A 22,319-nucleotide genomic window follows, 5' to 3' on the forward strand; every position below is an offset into this window, starting at 1 on the left:
GTTTTTTTAAAATTAATTAATTAATTGATTGATTGATTAATGGCTGTGTTGGGTCTTCATTGCTGCATGCAGGCTTTCTCTAGTTGTGGCGAGCCGGGGCTACTCTTTGTTGCAGTGTGCAAGCTTCTCATTGCGGTGGCTTCAGCACGGGCTCTAGGTGCGTGGGCTTCGGTAGTTGTGGCACGTAGGCTCAGTAGTTGTGATGCATGGGCCTAGTTGCTCCACGGCTTGTGGGATCTTCCTGGACCAGGGCTTGAACCCATGTCCCCTGCATTGGCAGGCGGATTCTTAACCACTGCGCCACCAGGGAGGTCCCCCTCTTCCTGGTTTTTAATGAATAGTTTAAATAGGTAATATATTTACATTGTTCTCCCCCACCCCCACAAAAAAGTGAGAGTGACGTTTTCCTATAGTCTGCCAGCATTGTGTGTTTTCAGACTTAGATTTTTGCCATTCTAATAAATGAAAAGTGGTATCTCAGGACAGTCTTACTTTGTATTTCCCTCATTATCAGTTTGGTTGAACATATTTTCATATGATTTTGGAGTTGTTTTTATTTCATTTTCTGTGAACTAGCAGTTCATAATCCTTTGCCTATTTTCCTTTTGGATTGTTGTTATTGATTTCTAGGAGCTGTTTATAGGAAGATTAGTCTTTTGTCGTATATATTGTAAATATTTTCTCCCAGTTTGTCTTTTGATTTAGCTTATAGTATAATTTGCCATGCATAGTTGTCAGATTTTTTTGGTTATTTGCTCTTTTATTTTGTTTTGGGTAGCCAAATTTACCCATCTTTTCTTCATGGCTTCTGGATTTCAGGTCAGTTTAAAAAACCTCCTTTACTTCAAGGCCTTTCCTACTTTATTTTCTTCTATTACTTTTGTGACTATGTGCTTTAAAAAAAAACAGCTTTATTGGCATATAAAGTATAAAATTCACCCATTTTAAGTGTATAATTCATGGTTTTTAGCAAATTTATAGGGTTGTGCACCTATCACCACAATCCAGTTTTAGAACATTTCCATCATCCCTGAAAGATCCTTCGTGCATTTTTACAGTCAATGCCTGTTTCCACTCACAGCCCCAGACAACCACTAATCTGCTTTGTATCTCTATGATTTGCCTTTACTAGACATTTTATTTTTTATTTTATTTTTATCAACAATTAGCTTTTATTAAATCATTTTATATAAATGGAATCCTATAAAATGTAGTCATTTGTAGCTGGTTGCTTGCTTTTTTATTTTTGGCTGTGTTGGGTCTTCATTGCTGCATGCGGGCTTTCTCTAGTTGCGGTGAGCAGGGACTACTCTTCCTTTAGGTGTGCGGGGCTTCTCATTGCAGTGGCTTCTGTTGCAGAGCACAGGCTCTAGGTGCACAGGCTTCAGTATTTGCAGCACATGGCCTCAGTAGTTATGGCACTCAGGCCCTAGAGTGCACAGGCTTCAGTAGTTGTGGTGCGTGGGCTCAGTAGTTGTGGCTTGCAGGCTCTAGGGTGTAGGTTCAGTAGCCGTGGGGCATGGGATTCATTGCTTCGCAGCATGTGGGATCTTCCCGGACTGGTGATCGAACCCGTGTCCCCTGCATTGGCAGGAGGATTCTTAACCACTGTGCCACCAGGGAAGTCCCTGATTGCTTTCATTTCACATGATTTTTTTAAATTGTGGTAATATATACATAACAAAATTTTCTATCCTAACCATTTTTTAAACTTTATTATTTATTTATTTTTAATGGAAATGTCGTTGATCACAATATTGTGTTAGTTGCAGGTGTACAGCAAAGTGATTCAGTTATACACAAATATATATGTATCCTTTTTCAGATTCTTTTCCATTATAGGTTATTATGAGATATTGAATATAGTTCCCAGTGCTATACAGTAGGTCCTTGTTGTATCTTAACCATTTTTTAAGTTTAGAGTTCAGTAATGTTAAGTACATTCACATTGTTGAACAACCCGTCTCTAGGACTCTTTTTATCTTGCAAAATTAGAACTCTGTACTCATTTAAAAACTCCCCATTCTCCCCTTCCCCCAGCCCATAGAAACTACCATTGTACTTTCTGTCTCTGTGAATTCGGCTTTTATTAATTTTTTTCTCATTATTTGTTTTCTATTTCACTGATTTCTGCTCTCAACTTTATTTCCTTCCTTGGTTACTTTGTGTTTAGTTTGCTATATTTTCTAGTTTCTTAAAGTTGAATCTTGGATTATTGGATTAAGGTCTTTCTTTTCAAATATATGTATTTAAAGCTATAGATTTGTCTCCAAGCAGTACTTTAGCTACATTACAGAAATTTTGACATGTTGTGTTTGTTTACACTCAGTTTAAAATATTTTGTAATTTCCCTGTGGTTCCTCTTTGAACCATGGGTTATTTGGGAAAAAATGTTTCTAAGTATGTATTTGTGGGTTTTTCAAATTTCTCTCCAGCGCTGATTTCTAATTTAATTATATTGTAGTTGAAGAGAATAGTTTGTATGATTACAGTGTTTTAAAATTGAGTCCCCTTTTAAAATTTGCCTAGAGCCTGGTCTCTGGAGAATGTTTCATGTTTGTTTGAAAAGAATGTGTATTCTCCTGTGTGGGGTGGACTGTTCTATAGATGTTTAGTTGGTTGAGGTATTCAAGTTTTCTATATCCTTGCTGATTTTCTGTCTTATTCTATCAACTATTAAGAAGAGGATGTTGAAGTCTCTAACTTTCTATCCTGAGATAGATCCTACTTGGTCATAAGGTATATATTGTTTGGTCTAAACATTTACTAAAATGTTACAGATACTTTTTATGTCTATATCCGTGATACCATTCTGTGGTTTTCTTGTAACATCTTTATCTGATTTGGGTATCAGTAATGTTGACCTTCATAAAGTGAGTTGGGAAGTATTCCCTCTTCTTCAGTTTTCTGGAAGAGTTGGCATAGAATTATGATTTTTTCCTTTAAATGCTCGGTAGAATTCATTAGTGAATACTGTCTGAGCCTGGAGTTTTTCTTTGTGGGAAAGTTTTTAAATCATAAATTCAGTTTCTTTAATAGGTCTGTTCAGGTCTATCTATTTCTTCTTCAGTGAGCTTTGGTAGCGTGTATTTCAAGAATTAATATATTGGTATAAAGGTATTCACAATACTTATCCTCTTGATATTTGTATATTAATACAAATTAATAAGTATTAGTCTAGTGATGTCACCTCTCTCATTCCTTCCTGATATCAGTAATTCATATCTTTCTTTTTTTCCTCATTAGTCTGGCTAATGGATCTCCTCAAAGAACCAACTTTTGGTTTGCTTTTCTTTACTGTTTTCCTGTCTTCAGTTTCACTTATTTCTACTCATATTTTTAGTATTTCTTTTTTGTGAGTTCCTTTGGATTTCATTTGGCTTTCCTAGTGTTTTAAGGTGGAAGCTTAATTTGGGAAATCCACAAATATTTGGAAATTAAACAGTGCATTTCTAAATAACCCATGGGTCAAAGGAGAATCACAAGGGAAATTGCAAAATATTTTGAACTGAGTATAAACAAAAACACAACATATAATTTGAGACATTTCTGTTTTCTTAACATAGGCCTTTACTACTATAAAATTCCCTTTACATACTACTTTAGGTGCATCCTACAAATTTTGAAATGTTGTATTTTTATTCTCTTGATTTCTTCTTTTACCATGGGTGATTTAGAAGTGTTATTTGATTTCTAAACATTTGGGGGAATTTTTCAGGTATCTTTCTGTTACTGATTTCTATTTTCATTCCATTGTGATTGGAGAATACTCTTTGCATAATTCAAATCCCTTTCTATTTATTGAGATTTGTTTTGTGGTCTTGAATATGGTCTATCTTGGTGAATGTTCTCTGTGTACTTAAAAGGAATGTGTATCTGCTGTTGTCGGGCAGAATGTTCTGTAAATATCAGTTAGGTCAAATTGGTTGGTAGTGTTGTTCAAATCTTCTCTATGCTTATTGATTTTTTTGTCTTCCTGCTGTATCAGTTATTGAAAGGGGGTGTTGACATTTCTGACTATAACTATGGATTTTTCTGTTTCTCCTATTCTTTTCCATTATGGTTTATCGCAGGATATTGAATATAGTTCCCTGTAGTATACATTATGCTATACATAAACTTGTTGTTTATCCATTCTTAATGTAATAGTTTGCATCTACCAACCCTAAACTCCCTATCCATCCCTCTCCCTCCCCCTCCCCGCCTTGGCAACCACAAGTCTGTTCTCTATGTCTGTGAGTCTGTTTCTGTTTTGTACATAGGTTCATTGTGCCATATTTTAGATTGCACATATAAGTGATATCATATGGTATTTGTCTTTCTCTTTCTGACTTCATTTAGTATGATAATCTCTAGTTGCATCCTGAAATAGTTTTTTATTGCTATGACTTCAGTTTCACTAAACTTTTCTTCTGTGATGTCTAATCTGCTGTTATTCCATTCTGTGTGGTTTTCAGACAAGATTGGGTGCTTTCAGGGTGGTATGCTGTGTGGTTTTCATTTCAGACATATTCTTTTTCATCTCCAGAGGTTTGGGCTGGGTCTTGGATATATTTTCTATCATCTAAGTCTCTATTTAATGTGCTTAGTCTTTCCCCCTACCTTTTATTTTTATTTCTTTTGCCACACCACACAATTTGTGGGATCTTAGTTTCCTGACCAGGGATTAAACCTGGGCCACGGCAGTGAAAGCACTGAGTCCTAACCACTGGACTGCCAGGGAATTCCTGTTTCAAGGCTTTTTTTTTTTTTTTGGCGGTACGCGGGCCTCTCACTGCCGTGGCCTCTCCCGTTGCAGAGCACAGGCTCCGGACGCACAGGCTCAGCAGCCATGGCTTATGGGCCCAGCCGCTCCACAGCATGTGGGATCCTCCCGGACCGGGGCACAAACCCATGTCCCCTGCATCGGAAGGCGGACTCCCAACCACTGCGCCACCAGGGAAGCCCTCAAGGCTTTTTTAAAAGGCTTTGTTAGGCAAGTCCAGAGCAGCCTTCAGTCTAAGGTTAATTTTGCACTACAACTGAGCAATAACTTTTGAGTATGCTATCCAAAGCCCATGTGTTACGAACATTTCCACTCTGGCTGGTGGAAGCAAATTATCCCTGCCGCATATGAACTTTTAGAATTGTCCTATCTGCTCCTTTTAGTTGGTTCTTTTTCCGTCCTTGGTACTTCCCTGAAATGCATGTGCTGATCATTGCTGATCATCACTCAGCTGAAGACTTGAGGAGAGACCATCTGTAGATCTTTGTGTAGTTCTCATTTCTGTACTGCCCTACAATCTTAAGTTGCCTTCACTTCCCCAAACTCCCAGTTCTTTATCCTCAAGTCGAGGAGATTTCTAGGCTCTGGCTACATTTCTGTTTTGCCCTGTGGCCTGGAAACTATCCATTCTGTAAATTGGGGCAATTGTAGGGCTCACCTTGTTTCTCCTTTCATAGTCCTATGCTACCTGGCCACAGTCACATGTCCAGTGTCTGAAAACCTTTGTTTCATATACTTTGTCCAGTGTTTTAGTTATTTCAGAGGTAAATTTGGTCCCTATTCCTCCAGTTTGGCCTGAATAGCATATATTCAAGATTCATCTATGTTGTGTGTTTCAGTAGTTCATGTTTTCTATTCCTGAGTAGTTTTCCATTACTTGGAAATGTTGTAATTTATTTATTCACCTGTTGATGGACATTTGGGTTTTTGTCTTTTTTTTTCTCCCAATTTGAGGCTGTTACGAATGAAACTGCTGTACATGTGTTGTGTTTTCATTTGTCAGATTTTTAAAAGATTTAATGGATTTTTTAAAATGAAAATTATCTTATTGGTATTATGCCTGTTTAGACTATTCAGGAACTTTTGTTATCGTTGTTAATCTTTTAAGATCCTCACTGGGACTATCAGTGACTTTATTGGACCATAATAACAGTGTCTATTCTGAATATACTTCAGTTTTTCCAACACCATCAGTTTCACTTGTACCTGCTGTCCGTGTATCTGCCTCTAATGCCCTAGCTTCTGCTGCTGCTTCTATGAGTTAGAAACCAGTGGAATTGTGGTTATGAATTAATGAGTCTCTTAGTTTGAGGTCGCATGGTAAGTGGAATTTAAGACTTAGGCCAATGGCTATTTTGTAGCTCTAAGACACATTTTTGCTTCCATGGTCACTTCTGTCTTTGCTTGAGATGGCTAGAAGTCTGACTTCTATGTAAATATCCTATATGTTGAACTTCAAGTACCTCTTACAAGAACAGGAAATATAATGGTATATTTGATAACTAAAGGATAAATGCACAGTATATAATTTCCAGATTGTGGCTTGTTAAATTATAATATTTAAACTTACTATCAGCTTTATTTTGCTGAATTTTCTGTTGTAGGTTTTTCTTAAATTCTTGTTATTTATTACTTACTGTTTATTTTAAGTTGTCATGTGGATTATTCTAGTCACGGAACTTTTGGGGAAAGTCTCCACACACTACTTCCCAAAAGTGCAAAAGAAAAATAGCACACACAAATCTCCCTATACCATAGCTACCGAAAGATATTACATAGAGCTTTGACTGGTTTTAATAACATTCTTTTCTAGTTACACCTTGAACACTGAGGGATATAATGTTCCAGTCACTTCTTAGAAAAATAATGGGGCTATTCAATTCTGTGGTTATTATTCTACTTATGTCACAATGTCTTATTAATAGTTAGCTTGATGTGGCCAAATGGTATGAGAAGGTTAGGTAGCTGCCACCTTATTTCTGCCAATACCCAAAAAAGCACTTCTTTCTGTACGTTGATTCTGTATATTCATTAGCATTCAGATATAGTGGTAAAGAAAGCAGGGGCTAGGGAGGCAATATGTTTGTCTTTTCAGTAAAGATTTTTGTCACGAAAAAGGGGAGAAAAGAAAGAGAAAAATAGGACATTTTCAAACTTGCTCAGGTAGAGTATTTGTTTTAGCAAATAGTGTGCTTCTGTCTAGGTTTTGGCTCACATACTGACTTAGCAGTATTCAAACAGGCACCTTTTAAGGAACATTTGCCAGTTACATGTATTGAGGGACTTTTAACCTCTTTCTCTAATAAGAATGATGAGGATAATCTTGATGATTAGATGCATTTCACAACAATGATTCTATAGCAAAAAGTAGTATTACATGTCTGAAGAAAAAGAGAAGGGTAATTATAGTGACCTCCTGGCAGGGACAGAGAAAATCACGATTTTTTAAGTCTTTCGTTTTTCTTTTAAAGGACAGTTATTTTACGGACTTCCCTGGCAGCCCAGTCGTTAAGACTCTGCACTCCTAATGCAGGGGGCACGGGTCCCATCCCTGGTTGGGGAACTAAGATCCCATACACTGCATAGCATGGCGAAAAAAAAAAAAGAACAGTTATTTTATTAGAAATTGCACACCTGTTCTGACAATGCTACATCTGTGCCCTTCTGAAAATGGAAAGATTTTCCTCAACAAAACAGATTTGAACTGGCTGACATGTAGCTATTTTTAGTTTTATTTATTTCAGTGTGAATTTTTTATGTTTTGCTGGAGAAATATTAATATGGTTGATTATGGGATATTGCCTGCTTGGGGTGTTATGTGCTATATGGTATGTTACCTTTTCAAAATCTGGACAATTCTGAATTACGAAGCATTTCTGACCCCCAAGGGTGTTAAATAAGGAATCATGAAACTATAGTTTATAGTTTTTATGGAATCCCACAGCCCTTCCTTCAGTGATTCTGGATCGGGGCCCATAATCTATTGTCCTAACCAGTAGTATAGGTGGCTTTCTTAGCATGGGAAGTTTGGAAAATAGAGCCTTTAGCTGAATTCCTGACTGCTGATCCACAGGTTGACCATAATCACTTCTTAGAAGCTAGTTTTCCTGCTTTTAGCCTCTCCCACTCTACTTCCTCAAATCTGTCTTTGGAATAAAAAGACCATTTTTTGTCTTTTAAAAAGCTACTGTCTTGAGGTGGAGTCAAGATGGCGGTGTGGGAAGACGTGGAGTTAGCATCTCCCTACAACTAGGGTGCCTGCCAGCTGCTGGTGGGGGGCTCTGATGCCCAAGGAGACGGAAGGAACCCCAAAGCGAACCGGTAGGGTGTAGGGGGACTGAGGGGGGAGGAGAAGTGGAGGCCAGACAGGATCAGCACCCCTGAGGCTGGAGAGATCAGGAGTGGCAGGCGGAAGGGGCCCCCGGAAAGAGCAGGCAAGGAGTGGAGGGCGGTTGCCCCACCCACTCAGGCACAGGGAGCCTGCTAAGCTCCCAGGCGGGTCCCCTGCTCTCCAAAGCCCCCTCCAGGCCATGTGGGTCCTTGAGGGCATAGGAAGGAGACCTGGGAGATCAGGAGAGGCAAGTGGGAGGGGCCCTCCAGGAGGAGCAAGAGAGGAGCAGAGGGCGATTGCCCTACCCACTCAAGACCAGGAAGCCTGCTGGGCTCCCAGGTGAGGCCCCCGCCCTCTGAGACTAGAGGTGGGGGCACGCCTGGGCCCCTTCTGTCCCTTGAGCCTGAGCCCCACCCCCCACAGCCCCCAGGGCCTTTTCCAGTCCTGTGGGTCCTGAGCATTGGCCCCACCTACCGCCCAAACCTCGCCCCTGCTTAGGCCCTGCCCTCCACAACCAAGGCCTCCCCCTGCCTTTTTCTTTTTCCCCTTCTCTTTTTTACTATTGTGGTATTGATGTACCTTCTGGTTGTTGATTCATCTATACTTTTATTTTTATATTCTTCCTAACTTATCTATTAGTTTCCTAGTCTAATTTTATTTTTTACTTTGTTATTGTTTTTTGTTTTTTTGTATGTTTTTTGGTTTTTCTTTCTACGCCTCAGGCGGCTCGGGGGATCTTGGTTCACGAGCCCAGGGTCTGGCTGAAGCTCCTGCAGTGGGACTCTTGAGTCTGAACCACTGGACTAACAAGAGAACCTCAGACTCCAGGGAATATTTATCAGAGTGAGGTCTCATGGAGTTCCTCATCTCAGCACCAAGACTCAGCTCTACCCAATAGCCTACAAACCCGAGTGTTGGAAGCCTCAGGCCAAACAACCAGTAAGACAGGAACACAATCCCACTAAAAAAAAAAAAAAAAAAAAATGTCACAGATGAAAGAGCAAGGTGAAAACCTACAAGACCAAATAAATGAAGATGAAATAGGCAGTCCACCTGAAAAAAAATTCAGAGTAATGATAGTAAAGATGATCCAGAATCTTGGAAATAGAATGGAGGCATGGACTGAGAAAATACAAGAAATGTTTAACAAAGAGCTAGACAAACTAAAGGACAAACAAACAGAGATGAACAGCACAATAACTGAAATGAAGAATACACTAGAAGGAATCAATAACAGAATAACTGAGGCAGAAGAATGAATAAGTGAGCTGGAAGACAAAGTGGTGGAAATAACTGCAGAGGAGCAGAATAAAAAAAAAGAATGAAAATAATTGAAGACAATCTCAGAGACCTCTGGGACAACACTAAACGCACCAACATTCGAATTATAGGGGTCCCAGAAGAAGAAGAGAAAAAAGAAAGGGTCTGAGAAAGTATTTGAAGAGATTATCTTTGAAAACTTCCCTAACATGGGAAGGGAAATAGTCACCCAAGTCCAAGAAGCACAGAGAGTCCCATAGAGTATAAACCCTAGGAAAAACACATCAAGACACATATTAATCAAACTAACAAAAATTAAATTCAAAGAAAAAATATTAAAAGCAGCAAGGGAAAAGCAACAAATAATGTATAAGGGAAACCCCATAAGGTTAACAGCTGATTTTTCAGCAGAAACTCTGCAGGCCAGAAGGGAGTGGCAGGAGAGGGCAGACAGCAGAAGCAAAAACTACATTCCTGCAGCCTGTGGAACAAAAACCACATTCACAAAAAGATAGACAAGATGAAAAGGTAGAGGGCTATGTATCAGATGAAGGAACAAGATAAAATCCCAAATAAACAACTAAATGAAGTGGAGATAGGCAACCTTCCAGAAAAAGAATTCATAATAACGATACTGAAGATAATCCAGGACCTTGGAAAAAGAATGGAGGCAAAGATGGAGAAGATGCAAGAAATGTTTAACAAAGACCTAGAAGCGTTAAAGAACAAATAAACAGATGAAAATACAATAACAAATGAAAAATACATTAGAAGGAATCAATAGCAGAATAACTGAGGCAGAAGAACGGATAAGTGACCTGGAGGACAGAATGGTGGAATTCACTGGTGTGGAACAGAATGAAGAAAAAAGAATGAAAAGAAATGAAGACAGCCTAAGAGACTTCTGGGACAACATTAAATGCAACAACATTCGCGTTATAGGGGTCCCAGAAGGAGAAGAGAGAGAGAAAGGACCTGTGAAAATATTTGAAGAGATTATAGTAGAAAACTTCCCTAACATAGGAAAGGAAATAGCCACCCAAGTCCAGGAAACGCAGAGAGTCCCATACAGGATAAACCCAAGGAGAAACACGCCCAGACACATAATAATCAAACTGGCAAAAATTAAAGACAAAGAAAAATTATTGAAAGCAGCAAGGCAAAAATGACAAATAACATACAAGGGATCTCCCATAAGGTTAACAGCTGATTTCTCAGCAGAAACTCTACAAGCCAGAAGGGAGTGGCATGACATATTTAAAGTGATGAAAGGGAAGAAGCTACAACCAAGATTACTCTACCCGGCAAGGATCTCATTCAGATTCTGTGGAGAAATCAAAAGCTTTTCAGACAAGCAGAAGCTAAGAGAATTCAGCACCACCAAACCAGCTTTGCAACAAATGCTGAAGAAACTTCTCTAAGTGGAAAACACAAGAGAAGAAAAAGACCCACAAAAACAAACCCAAAACAATTAAGAAAATGGTAATAGGAACATTCATATCGACAATAACTTTGAATGCAAATGGATTAAATGCCCCAACCAAAAGACACAGACTAGCTGAATGGATACGAAAACAAGACCCACATAAATACCGTCTACAAGATACCCACTTCAGACCTGGGGACACATACAGACTGAAAGTGAAGGGATGGAAAAAGATATTCCATGCAAATGGAAATCAAAAGAAAGCTGGAGTAGCAATACTCATATCAGATAAAATAGACTTTAAATTAAAGACAGTTACAAGAGATAAGGAGGGATACTACGTAATAATCAAAGGATCAATCTAAGAAGAAGATATAACAATCATAAATGTTTATGCACCCAACATAGGAGCACCTCAATACATAAGGCAAATGCTAACAACCATGAAAGGAGAAATCGACAGTAACACAATAATAGTAGTGGACTTTAGCACCCCAGTTACACCAATGGACAGATCATCCAAACAGAAAATTAATAAGGAAACACAAGCTTTAAATGACACAATAGACCAGATCTAATTGATATTTATAGGACATTCCACCCAAAAGTGGCAGAATACACTTTCTTTTCAAGTGCACATGGAACATTCTCCAGGAAAGATCACATCTTGGGTCACAAATCAAGCCTCAGTAAATTTAAGAAAATTGAAATAATATCAAGCATCTTTTCTGACCACAACACTATGAGATTGGAAATCAATTACAGGAAAAAAACTGTAAAAAACACAATTACATAGAGGCTAAACAGTGTGCTACTAAATAGCCAAGAGATCGCTGAAGAAATCAAAGAAATTAAAAAATACATAGAAACAAATGACAACGAAAACACAATGACCCAAAACCTGTGGGACACAGCAAAAGGAGTTCTAAGAGGGAAGTTTATAGCAATACAACCTCACCTCAAGAAATAAGAAAAATCTCAAGTAAACCCTACACTTAAAATAACTAGGGAAAGAAGAACAGAGAAAACCCAAAGTCAGTAGAAGGAAAGAAATCATAAAGATCAGAGCAGAAATAAATGAAATAGAAATGAAGAAAACAATAGCAAAAACCAATAAAACTAAAAGCTGGTTCTTTGAGGAGATAAACAAAATTGATAAACCCTTAGACTCGTCTAGAAAAAAATGGAGAGGACACAAATCAATAAAATTAGAAGTGAAAAAGGAGAAATCACAGCTGACATTACAGAAATACAAAGGCTTATAAGAGGCTACTACAAACAACTATATGCCAATAAAATGGACAACCACGAAGAAACGGACAAATTTTTGGAAAGGTACAACTTTCCAAGACTGAACCAGGAAGAATTAGAAAATATAAACAGACCTATCACAAGTAATGAAATTGAAACCATAATTAAAAATCTTCCAACAGACAAAAGGCCAGGATCAGATGGCTTCACAGGCAAATTCTATCAAATATTTAGAAAAGACCTAACACTGATACTTCTCAAACTCTTCCAAAAAATTGCAGAGGGAGAGACACTCCCAAATTCATTCTACGAAGCCACCATCACCCTGATACCAAAACCAGAAAAAGATATCACAAAAAAAGAAAATTATAGACCAATATCCCTGGTGAACATAGATGCAAAAATCCTGAACAAAATACTAGCAAACAGAACCTAACAGCACATTAAAAGGGTCATACACCATGATCAAGTGGGATTTATCCCAGGGATGCAAGGATTCTTCAATATATGCAAATCAATCAATGTGATACACCACGTTAACGAACTGAAGGATAAAAACCATATGATCATCTCAATAGATGCAGAAAAAGCTTTTGACAAAATTCAACACCCATTTATGATAAAAACTCTCCAGAAAGTGGGCAAAGAGGGAACCTACCTCAACATAATAAAAGCCGTATATGACAAACCCACAGCAAGCATCATACTCAATGGTGAAAAACTGAAAGCATTTCCACTAAGATCTGGAACAATTCAAGGATGTCCACTCTCACCACTCTTATTCAACATAGTTTTGTAAGTCTTAGCCACGGCAATCAGAGAAGAAAAAGAAAGAAAAGGAATACAAACTGGAAAATAAGTAAAACTGCCTCTGTTTGCTGATGACATGATACTATACATAGAAAATCCTAAAGATGCCACCAGAAAACTCCTAAAGCTAATCAGTGAATTTGGTAAGGTCGCAGGATACAAAATTAATGCACAGAAATCTCTGGCATTCTTATATACCAACAATGAAAAATCAGAGAAATTAAGGACACACTCCCATTTACCATTGCAAGAAAAAGAATAAAATACCTAGGGAATAAACCTGCCTAAGGAGGCGAAAGACTTGTACTCAGAAAACTATAAGACACTGATGAAAGAAATCAAAGATGACATAAACAGATGGAGAAATAGACCATGTTCTTGGATTGGAAGAATCAATATTGTGAAAATGACTATACTATCCAAGGCAATCTACAGATTCAGTGCAATCCCTATCAAACTACCAATGGCATTCTTCACAGAATTAACAAAAAATTTTACAATTTGTATGGAAATACAAAAGACCCTGAATAGCCAAAGCATTCTTGAGAAAGGAAATTGCAGGGGGAGGAATCAGGCTGCCCGACTTCAAACTATACCACAAAGCTACAGTAATCAAGGCAGTATGGTACTGGCACAAAAACAAATATAGATCAGTGGTACAAGATAGAATGCCCAGATAAACCTGTGCACATATGGGCACCTAATTTACGACAAAAGAGGCAAAAACATACAGTGGAGAAAAGATAGCCTCTTCGATAAGTGGTGCTGGGAAATCTGGACAGCTGCATGTAAAAGAATGAAATGAGAACACTCCCTAACACCATACACAAAAATAAACTCCAAATGGATTAAGGACTTAAATGTAAGACCAGGCACTATAAAACTCTTAGAGGAAAACATAGGAAAAACACTCTGACATAAACCACAGCAAGATCTTTTTTGACCCACCTCCTAGAGTAACGGAAATAAAAACAAATAAACAAATGGGACTTAATTAAACTTATAAGCTTTTGCACAGCAAAGGAAACCATACACAAGACAAAAAAGAGAACCCTCAGAATGGGAGAAAATACTTGCAAATGAAACAACAGACAAAGGATTAATCTCAAAAATACACAAACAGCTCATGGAACACAATATCAAAAAAAACAATCCAGTTAAAGAATGGGCGGAAGACCTCAATAGACAGTTCACCAAGGAAGACATACAGATGACCAAGAGGCATATGAAAGATGCTCAACATCACTAATTATTAGAGAAATGCAAATCAAAACTACAATGAGGTATCACCTCACACCGGCCAGAATGGCCATTATCAAAAAATCTAGAAACAATAAATGATGGAAAGGGTGTGGTGAAAAGGGAACCCTCTTGCACTGTTGGTGGGGATGTAAATTGATACAACCACTATGAAAAACAGTATGGAGTTTCCTTAAAAAACTAAAAGTAGAACTACCATATGACCCTGCAATCCCACTACTGGGCATATACCCTGAGAAAACCATAATTCAGAAGAAGATATGTACCACAGTGTTCATTGCAGCAGTGTTAACAATAGCCAGGACATGGAAGCAACATAAATGTCCATTGACAGATGAATGGATAAAGATGTTGTACATATATGCAGTGGAATATTACTCAGCCATAAAAAGTTACTGAGTCATTTGTAGTTAGGTGGATGGACCTAGAGTCTGTCATACAGAGTGAAGTAAGTCAGAAAGAGAAAAGAGATACCATATGCTAACAAATATATATGGAATCAAAAAAAAAAAGGTAGTGATGAACCTAGTTGCAGGGCAGGAATAAAGAGGTAGACATAGAAAATGGACTGGAGGACATGGGGTGAGAGGGCAAAGCTGACACGAAGTGAGAGTAGCATCGACATATATACACTACAGAATGTAAAGTAGTTTTCTGGTGGGAAGCAGCAGCATAGCAGAGGGAAATCGGCTTGCTGCTTTGTGGTGACCTAGAGGGGTGGGATAGGGAGGATGGGAGGGAGGCTCAAGAGGGAGGGGATGTGGAGACATGTGTATGCATATGGCTGATTTGCTTTGTTGTGCAACGGAAACTAACAGTATTGTGAAGCAATTATACTCCAATAAAGATCTATTAAAAAAACAAAAAAGCTACCGTCTTGAGATGGAATTTAGGAGACCTAAGTTTTAGCTGCTACTCTGCCTGCCAAGAGCTGTGCAGCCATGAGTGCATCGCTTAGCTTCTCTGTGCCTTAGTTTTCTCACCATAAATGGGAGTGTCAAACTAGGTTTCAAATCACACCTGTATAGTCATATTACTGTATTACTCAAAGAACAGCAGGTATTTGTAAGTGTCCGCAAGAAAACGTCCATATTTTCTTTCTTCCTTTGTGCATGATGTTATGTTGATAGAATATGTCATACTTCGTTGGAAGTATGTTCTGGCCATTAGCATGGACTTAAGAAAAAAAAACCTAAACAACTTATTTTTGAATAGGTGATACTTGCATTTAGTAAGAACTTAAAAAACGTGCACATGTATATTGGAAAGAATTTTCCTTCCACCTTGAGTTCCAGTTCCTCTTTCCAAAGGCAGCCATTGTTCCCAGTTTCTTGTGTGTGCATCCAGAGATTAACTATATGTTTATAATAATATGCAACCTGAAACTTTTTTTAGAGTATGCAGGAAAAACAGGTTAATTGCAGGGGAAAAAGTAGGAAGTGGTATGAGAGCTAAAATCCTCATCATAATAAATAGTTTATAGATGATGTTCCAAATTTATGAAAAGAGAAGCAATTAATTTTTAGAAGCATGAGGGTAAAATAGCTAAAAGAGGTGAAAAGGATTGCTGGGGGTGGCTTGCCATGGCCAGGATATGCAGGGTTTTTTTTAAAAAATATGTATCTCTTGACTCTATGTAATCTTTTGATAAAAATAAAAATTAATTTTAAAAGGAGAAAAGAAAATGTGGATAAACAAATGAAACAAAATTGCCTGGTATTGTAACCCCAGGTGTAACCAGTTTATTTTCTTCCAGTTTTGTCTATACTTTAAAAAATAAGAAAAATTGAAAGGTATCACCCGCACCCCCAAGGAAAAAAAAAAGGTAAATACGTGAGGTGATGAATGTGTTAATTAACTTGGGGGAATTCTTTCACAAGGTATATCAAATCATCACATTGTACTATGAATATTGACTATCTTAACAATTTTGTCAGTTATACCTCAATAAAGCTAAAAAAAAAAGAAAGTTTGAAAGAATAGTACAGCAAACACCTGTAAGCTATCACAGGTTTAACAGTTTTTAACATTTTTCCATATTTGCTTTGTATGTACTTATGTGTATGTGTGTGTGTATATATATATGTATATATATATAATTTTTTCTGAATCCTTTGAAACAAATTGCAGATATGACAGTTCACCCTTAACTACTACTACTAGCTAATTACTGCTAAGCATGCATCTCTTACGAGTGACAGTGTCCTACATACCACAATACCATTATCATATGTAAGAAAATTAACACTAATTTCCTAGTATCATTTAAGTAATAATTTGAGTTTCCCCAATTGACCCCAAAATGTCTTTTATAGTTAGGGTTTTTTCTTATATGCATTTTGTTCTTTTGAACCAAGATCTAACCAGAGTTTATGCGTTACATTTGGTTATTACGTCTCTTTAGTCCAGTACCCCACCTTTATTTTCGTGACATTGAATTTTTGAAGACTGTAACAGTTGTCTTGTAGAATGCCCATATACTCATATATATATGTGTGTGTGCATATATATATGTATATATATATATATACATATATATATGTATGTAAATAATTTCTTTTTTTTGCTGCACCACGCGGCATGCAGGATCTTAGTCCCCTACCAGGGATCGAACCCGTGACCTGCGCCTCCTGCAGTGGAAGCATGAAGTCTTAATCACTGGACTGCCAGGGAAGTCCCAGCACATATATTTTTTAAAATAACGAAAGTGAACTTAACATTGGACATATTTTTGAAACTTCTGCTTTTTCACTTTAAAGTATTTTATGACTGTCTTTATAAGTTCACATTTTCGTTCGTACATTCAGGGGTCTTCATAATCTGAGCTTAATATGCTTTTTCAGATTTCTGTCACTGCTCTCCAGCACCATCTTTTCCTCTCCTGAACTATCTGCCATGGTGTCCAGTCATCCTCTCTACTTTTATTCATTATCCAGCATTAGTCCAACACAGTTAGCTCATATGCTTCCCTCACTTGAAATACCTTTGCTTATTTAAGTCATAGAATTTTACAATTTGTTGAGCAGTGTAAATTTTGTAGGGCATAAGGCTGGCCTTCAAGTCCTAACTATGTGACTGACAAGCTGTATGACTTTGATAAGTCATTTCCTTTCTGAGACTAAGTTTCCTCAGCTGTAAAATGAGGGGTCAAGTTAAATGTCATTGAATAGCCCATAATTATCAAGGGATAAGTATTGTAGAAAAGTAAGTATTAGAGTTTAGAAGCAGAGGTATGTTGCTGTTGGCTGGTATGTGTCATGTATGTGATTGAATTTAAGCTGAACGGTCGTGAAGCCCAAGTAAAATAATTTATGTGAAAAGTTCTGAAAAAACGTTATATAAATGTAATGTATTTTAACAAACAAAACAGCAGGGTTCTTTGGGTGAGTGGGTGGGGATGTTCTGGGATGCTGATGGTGTAATCATTACAGTATTTTAAAGAGTTTCTTAGAACTTCAGGTGCCCTAATAGTACTACTTAAAACTTTAAAATTGATACTACTCAGTGCTTTCCTAGGCGAGGATAATTATGGATCTGATATCTTCTCTTGTTCTTACAGCTCTATTATCAAGTCCTAAATTTTGGAATGATTGTCTCCTCGGCACTAATGATCTGGAAGGGGTTAATGGTCATAACTGGAAGTGAAAGTCCAATTGTAGTGGTGCTCAGGTAACAGTTTTTCTTTTCAAGGCATGGAATTGCATGGCATTACTTGGGAGAAAAATTGAAATGTTTAATAACTGATGTATCATTCCTTTAGACACTACTCTTTCCCAGAAGACGGCCTGGAAGAAAATTTGTTAGTCTTTCTCACTTGTGAGAAATTCTAAACCTTGTTAGGCACTTTCCATTCAGATCCCAAAGGGCTCATGACTTTTCTATGAAATGTTTATGTGAGCTTTATTTTTGGCACATCTGTTAAGAAAGTATTTCGGTATACTTTATTTTCCTGAAATCCTTCTGTCTTCTTACATTCTTTACTTTGGAATATCAGGAAATTTAATTTACAAGATTTACAAGATTATATATCATCTTTACAAATTAAGAATTTTTCTACAGCATGTTTTCAGTGTCAGTATAGAAGCATCACTAATTATTTCCATGTTTCCTGCTGACCTTTAAATATCACTTCTAAATAGACTTCAGGAATTCTGAGTATATTAATGCCATCTCTTAAAGTGACAAATAGTACTGACTTTTTTTTCTCCACTGTCTTCCTTCCCTATCCTTGTACTCATACTCTTAGGGATTTAAAAACCTAATTTAGCAATTCATTTTTGGAGAATTACCACTTGGTGATTTAATTGAATCATTGTAGTTCTGTCTTATTTGGGGCTTAATTATGTAAGCTATCTCAAGTCTTTTCTGGAGATAATGGAGTATAACTATAAAATAAATTGAATCATTAACATTACCTAAAGTCTAGATAATAGTACATTATTCTTAACAAGATGAACTTGACTCTTTCATTGTCATACTAGGATATGCTTCCAGCAACAAGTGGTTGGAAGCACTGGGTGCCCAGTATCTTACTCCTCCCTTACTCATACCCATACCCTCGGTCTGAATTTATTAGTAATCAAATGCAACTGTGATTTTAGAGATACAATGAAATGTATGGAGTTTATTACCTGGGAAAACATTTAATGTACTATTCTAGGGGTATAGAGACTTGGGTCTCTAGCTTTTTCATTGTCTAACTACAGCCTTGGGCAAGTCATTTATAGACTGAACCATAGTTTCCTCATCTGTAAAATGAAGACTAGACCTAGATGATGTCAGAAGACTTTTCCAGTTTTAAAATTATGTGGCCCTAAGTTCCCAGTCTTGAACTCAGTGGAGAGCTTCAATTTGTGAAGTGTTCAAACACTAACAGAAGGAGAAGCCACACTAATTGGCACTGTGGGGAAAAGCTGTAGAGAGAAGGCCCAGGGAGGCTTCTTTTGAAGATTCTTCTGGAATTATTTCAGAGTGAGTTCTGTTCAGTGGAGATGTTTAAGTACAATCTAATGACCTTTAAACTGGGAATGACGGAGTGAAGAGGAGATTAGACTAAGCACCTGTGGAACATTTTGGTGGTCCTGAAAATATCAGTTGGGGCTTAAAAGGAGTGTTTGGATAAGTTATTTGGTAGCTAGGTTATTTGTATACTAAACTTTTCTGATTGCTGGTTTGGAATAAAGAAAAAAAATGAAAAGAGACAGGTCATATTAGAAGAGAATCTGGTCAAGACTGGAGGGAGTAGTCATTAGAGAAAGGTAATTTATGTGATTGGGTGTTATTTATGTGATTTCATAAAACTTCAAGGAATATAATTTTTACCTGGAACCAAATGTGCCTCAGAGGACTCAGGCCAACTGAGAATCCACTTTTAGGACTTTCGTGAAACCACTGGGGATAAAGACAAAAATACTTTCTTATTATTTATTTTATTAACTGAAGTTTCAGGGAACATTGAAAACTGATTTTTTTCCCCCCTTTGTGAAGCTGAAGTCAGTTTAATTTATTTTTATTTTTATTTATTTATGGCCAAGCCGCGCTGCTTGCGGGATTTTAGTTCCCCCACCAGGGATCGAACCCGGGCCCTCTGCAGTTGAAGTGCGGAGTCCTAATTGGTGGACCGCCAGGGAATTCCCCAGTTTAATTTATATATAAATTATTTATATATAACTTCTTATAAAATTGATCATGATTGATGTATTAAATTTGAAAGTATAGTTTAATCAGATAACAGTAAGATGTTTATCAATAATTTATTTAATTTTTTAAAAGTTTCCCCTGGTTATTTCTTTAATGATCCTCTTACCACATGCTTTTATCTGTTTTTAATTGCCATCTGTATCTGAATTATTATTATTATTTTTTTTTTTGCGGTACGTGGGCATCTCACTGTTGTGGCCTCTCCTGTTGCGGAGCACAGGCTCCGGAGGCGCAGGCTCAGCGGCCATGGCTCACGGGCCTAGCCGCTCCGCGGCATGTGGGATCTTCCCAGACCAGGGCACGAACCCGTGTCCCCTGCATCGGCAGGCGGACTCTCAACCACTGTGCCACCAGGGAAATCCTGTATCTGAATTTTTAAATCTTTTTTTTTTTTCTAATCCAACTTTATTCCCTGAATCTACACTCTTGTTTTCATCCTACACTAACATCTCTATCTGGATGTTGACCAGGCATTTGAAACTCCACCTAATAAAAGTAAAATTCATCTCCTTTTCCCAAAAACCTGTTCTTCTTCCTCCTATTTCTGTGACTATCACAGCCATCTGCTCAGTTGCCAGTGTTAAAAACCTAGGAGTCATTCTTGATCCCCTCTTCTGTCATAGCCAGTTGGCCATCGAATTTGTTATTATCCCTCTCTCTATTCTACCCTTTTTTAGCTGTCCTCCCTGCTGTTATTCTATTTCAAGCCCTCATTTCCTGCCTGGGCTGTTGTAACAACCTTTAAAAAAATGCTTTTATAATCAGAAAAAAGTTAATATACTTTCATTATATGAAATGTTGAAATCACAGAAAAAATCTAGATGAAACTAAGTCACCCATAGTTCTGGGATATAATCACTATTAACATTTTAGTCTGTTTTTTCATGTATATTATTTCTTACATAATTGAGGTAATTCTGTATGTGTATCCTTTTCTCAATCTTTTCCCCTTATCATTCTCCAGTGTCCATGTTTTTAATAACACTTTTAATAATTACCAAGTATTCACTTGTAAGTAATAGCCTGGACAACTGGTCTCCCAATTTACCTTCTCATCTTTTTCAGTTTACTCATCAATTCAATAAATATTTGAATGTCTTTTATGTACTCTGTAGTTTCTGAAGTGATGTTTCTTAAATGCAAATATGATAATGATACTCTCTGCTAAAATTCTAGAGTATCTCAGAAGCAGTTTAGCACAGTGAGAGTGAACCTCCTTGGTTCAAATCTCACCTTTATCATTTTTTTAATTTACAACTCTAGGCCATTCTAAGCCTCAGTCTCCTTATCTATAAAGTTGGGATAATAATAGTACCTACATCATAGAGTTGTTCTGAAGATAGTTTTAAAAAAAAAGAACTCTTAAAATTGGCACTCTGCATATAATAAGTGCTCGATAAAGATGAGTCATTCACCCAGAACAACTCAGCTTTTATCTATTTCATTTGTATCATTTTCAAGCAAGGTTTTATTTGAACAAAGGATGTCACTGATTTTAAAAAAGAGCCAAAATAAAAACTTGAAAATTTCATGTCTAGAATACCTTCTGTAATATTTTCACCGAACACATGTTCTATCTTTTGTCTGAACACCTTCTGAGAAAGGGAACTCATTGCCCCAAGAGGAACCTAAACAAAACTTTTAAGAATAAACGTGTACTGAAAATTCACATTTCTAGTGGTTCCCGAATTTTGCTCATATTAGAATCACTTGGGATCTTTACAGAATACTGATGCCAGCTTCTCTCATCCACAGACATTCTGATTTAAGTGGTTTGAGATATGACCTGAGCGTGGGGACTTTTAAGTTTCTCAGGTGATTCTTGTGTGCACCAAAGTTTGGGAACCACTGCCATATTCCCTTATGTATGTAGAGGGACCAGAGTCTTCAAACAGAAGTGTTTGGACTTTGTCATTTTTGCCGTATTGAATTTTTTTCCTTGTCTTCTGTTTTTTCTTACTAAATTTATTGTTGATGAAAACTGGAGCTTGAGTTTCTGAAAACAATACTGATGGGCTACTTCTTTATAGAAAGAAAAGTTTCATTAATTAGTGCAAATATCTTAGGACCTTTGAAGAACTTGGTATAAGGTAGAACAGGTGAAAGGTAAGAAGACACTCTAGAAGTTTGTCATCCGTAATTACCATGGAATTGAATTCTTTGCTTGTTTCTGAAATTCTTAGGCAAAAATCTCTGGTCTTGTCCTTGGTTTTGTTTCTTGTTTCTCTTTTTTAAATAAATAAATTGATAGTGCAAGCATTATCTCTGTCGCTGACTGTTCTTTGACTTGATGAGCTGTTTTCCTTCTTGTTGGGTTGAAACCATAAAGTCATCTTGGTCTGTATCTTTATAAATGTCAGGAAAAGATGATCCAGTTCTCATCTGAATATCTTTAGCGTTTTCAGATGAAGTGAGAATAAGGACAGTGATTATAAAGTTCACTCTTTTATATATTGTTTGTCACTTGAAGTTTTAAAAGGTTAAAGAATTAGTAACATTGCCCTTTTCAAAATTTA

General features: G+C 37.2%; 1 protein-coding gene across 2 annotated transcripts in view; it reads left to right on the top strand.

Moving 5' to 3' along the window:
- SEC11A (SEC11 homolog A, signal peptidase complex subunit) overlaps positions 1 to 22,319 on the top strand; it is a 51,463-nt gene that overhangs the window by 11,178 nt on the left and 17,966 nt on the right. For both annotated transcript variants that reach the window (XM_079914819.1, XM_079914818.1), the window contains exon 2: positions 17,663 to 17,772. In XM_079914819.1, the coding sequence (XP_079770945.1) occupies positions 17,663 to 17,772 (110 nt within the window). The remainder of the gene's footprint in view (positions 1 to 17,662; positions 17,773 to 22,319) is intronic.

Source organism: Stenella coeruleoalba, assembly GCF_951394435.1.
Source record: "Stenella coeruleoalba genome assembly, chromosome: 2".
In the NCBI taxonomy this organism is placed as follows: domain Eukaryota; kingdom Metazoa; phylum Chordata; class Mammalia; order Artiodactyla; family Delphinidae; genus Stenella; species Stenella coeruleoalba.